This window comes from Humulus lupulus, chromosome 8 (genome assembly GCF_963169125.1).
Source record: "Humulus lupulus chromosome 8, drHumLupu1.1, whole genome shotgun sequence".
Lineage (NCBI taxonomy): Eukaryota > Viridiplantae > Streptophyta > Magnoliopsida > Rosales > Cannabaceae > Humulus > Humulus lupulus.
Window position 1 is genome coordinate 93,092,559 of NC_084800.1, and position 2,809 is coordinate 93,095,367.

The following is a 2,809-nucleotide window of genomic DNA, read 5'->3' on the forward strand; positions in this document are numbered from 1 at the left end:
TTTTATTCCTAATAGGATAATTGTTTTGAATCATACTTTTTTTTCCAATGTTGAAACGACGTAATAATAACTAGTTACCAACTTTCTCGATTTTCAAGTAACTAGTTACTTTCTCGGTTTTAATTATATTTCATTTATAAAATTTAAATTTATGTTATAATAATAATTAAAATAAAAAAAATACAACATAAACATTAATAATAAAAAACCAATAACATTATAAAATTTAAAATTACCAAATTAAATCAACAACAATTAGAAAACCAACAACAATAAAAAAAACAACAATTGTTACAAAAATTTATGTGATTGGAGATGAAATAGTAATTTGAAGTAAAAAATGTGATAAAATGAAGATAAAGTTAATTTAAAATGAAGTTGTGATTGAAAATGGCCTATGTCACTTTTTTTTTGTATGCTCATATTGTTCCCATATAAAATTACACTCTAGAAATATGATTAAAAAAAATTAAGTTAATTAATCTCATTGAATCAATAAGTTACCACATAATCATTGATGTTATTGTAATTTGTTCGTTAATCTTAAATAAGGATAAAAACGAAAAATGTGTCACTTGATCAGGCAGTAAGGCGATAAAATGTAGAATGTTTTAAAAACTGTGAAGAAAAATTTCACTAATCTGATGTGCTTTACGGCAAAATCAACAAATTAAAGAATTTGATACAATTTTTTTTCTTTTTCTCTTAATTTTTCCAAGGACAAATTTCTTGAAAGAAAAAGGTAGGAAAAGAAATTTTTTAAAATATAATTATAATTATGCTACATTTTATAAAATTATACCAAAATTTAAGTTTTATTTTTTCTACATTTTTTTTTGGTTGAATGCTGCAAACATAAGAATAACATCTTTTGAAATACATTTTTTTTCCTCCCTAAAATTCAACTTCCGAACTTACATTTACATTTTGTGGCTGAAAACAGTAATTAAATAATAAACTCAAGTGCATAATCTACAGAAACAGGACAAAAAAAAAAGGTGTGAGATTGATGATTAAATTCTTGATGCACATAAAAATAAATGTGAAGGTAAAATTCTAAATTAAAAGTCTAGCACAAACATAGTGAGAATGAAAAGCAAATTCCTATGGTTTCCTCCAGTTTGTCACGTGCTTCTGTTTTTAGCCTCTGGAATTCACCAAATGACATCTCAGTCTCTTTATGTCAGATTGCTTTAGGGGCTTTAACATGAACATTTGGGCTCCTTCCTCTAAGCACCTGTTTATTGTTATGTTTTCAAATTATTATTTAAACAAATTAACAACATTGTCTTGAAAAAAAATAGTACAAAAACCAAATTGAGTATTTACTTGTTAATACGAGTTGGGACATTTTCGGATGACATAATAACCACAGGAACCTCCTTCATCACTGACGATTCCTGTTCTCAAAAATCATATGGCCACATTAATACTAAAGATTAATCTTATATAATAATTCCTGGAAATATGTATAATACCTTGATTTTCTTAAGTAGGTCATACCCAGTCATTCCTGGCATACAATAATCTGTAATTATCAAGTTCACCTTTGAGATCTGCAAAGAAAAATTACCCAAAAACAAAATCATTTATTACTAAATCTATGCTTTGTTGTTGTAATAATAATATTATTACATAATTAATATCTTTCTCTTTTACTCACATTGCCTTCCAGGGAGTTGAGTCTACCACGATCTCCCAGGCCCAAGAACTCCAAAGCTCTAGCCCCATTTTCTGCAGTAGTTACTGCACCATCCAAAAACATATCCAAACTTTTAATTTTTTTTTTTCAAATGAACTTCCAAATATACAAAATCCAGCACCAAAACAAACTCAGAATAAAAATGGTTTTAAGACAAAGAAATTATTATTTTAAAAAAGAAAAGAAAAAGAAGTATACCTTTGCAAGAAGAGTTCTGGAGCAGCTTTTCGATGAGTTTGCGGTCTATAAGATTATCATCTACGGCCAACACATGCGGCAACTGATCTCCATTTTCCATTAAACACGACATTGAAGAACCAGAAGAAGAAGAAGAAGAAAAACCAACACTAGCCATATATATATATACAGCCTTTAAAAACTGATATTTGAAAACCCTACCAAGAAATTAAAATAATAATAATAAGAAGAAGAATAACTCAACAACACTTGACCCACCACTACTCTAACGAACTCTCCTCTAATTATTAACAATTAATAAGAAAGCAAGCTACGCACGTAAGAGGAGAACCAGAAGAGAAAAGCTATATATACTTGTATTCATAAAAGCATATAACTGTTATGATACTTGCACCTCCACTAGCTATATGTGTATGTGTGTATATATATATATAAACGGACAATAATAAAAGAGAGTGGGCTGCCGAAATCGAATTTATTACAAATATTACTACACAAAGCTACTAGCACAGTAAGACAAGATGAGGAACCAAAACACTTTTCTTTTTTTGTCTGACAACAAATTTAAGCACACCCCAAAACGAAAGCTCACATGATATGTATGAACCTTATAATGTGGTCTGCTCTGCTCTGTTCGTTTTTTTAGATATCAAGAGCAGTAAGTAAATGCATATAAAAGAAAAAAGAAAGAGAGAGGAAATCGAGTAAGATAATAAATATCCAACTCACAGACATTTCGTGATCATTTTTGGGTTTCCTTTGGATTTGATTCAGTCCAATTATTATTAATATTATTATTTCAGCCGTATCAAATCTCTGTCTCTTTCTCTCTCTCTCTATTGTGGAATCAAATATCAAAACAATCAATATATTTGTAAGTATCAGTATCTGTTGTTTCTCTTTTTGGAT

At 28.6% G+C, this 2,809-nt stretch overlaps 1 protein-coding gene across 1 annotated transcript; it reads right to left on the reverse strand.

Annotated features, from left to right (window-relative positions):
- Positions 1 to 867: 867 nt before the first annotated feature.
- On the reverse strand, positions 868 to 2,550 carry LOC133793960 (two-component response regulator ARR17). The gene is made up of 5 exons (XM_062231180.1): positions 1,901 to 2,550; positions 1,664 to 1,746; positions 1,479 to 1,556; positions 1,330 to 1,400; positions 868 to 1,237 (listed from the first exon to the last, which is right to left on the reverse strand). The coding sequence occupies exons 1-5, from the start codon at positions 2,055 to 2,057 to the stop codon at positions 1,141 to 1,143; spliced, it is 486 nt and encodes a 161-aa protein (XP_062087164.1). The 5' UTR covers positions 2,058 to 2,550; the 3' UTR covers positions 868 to 1,140.
- Positions 2,551 to 2,809: the final 259 nt, after the last annotated feature.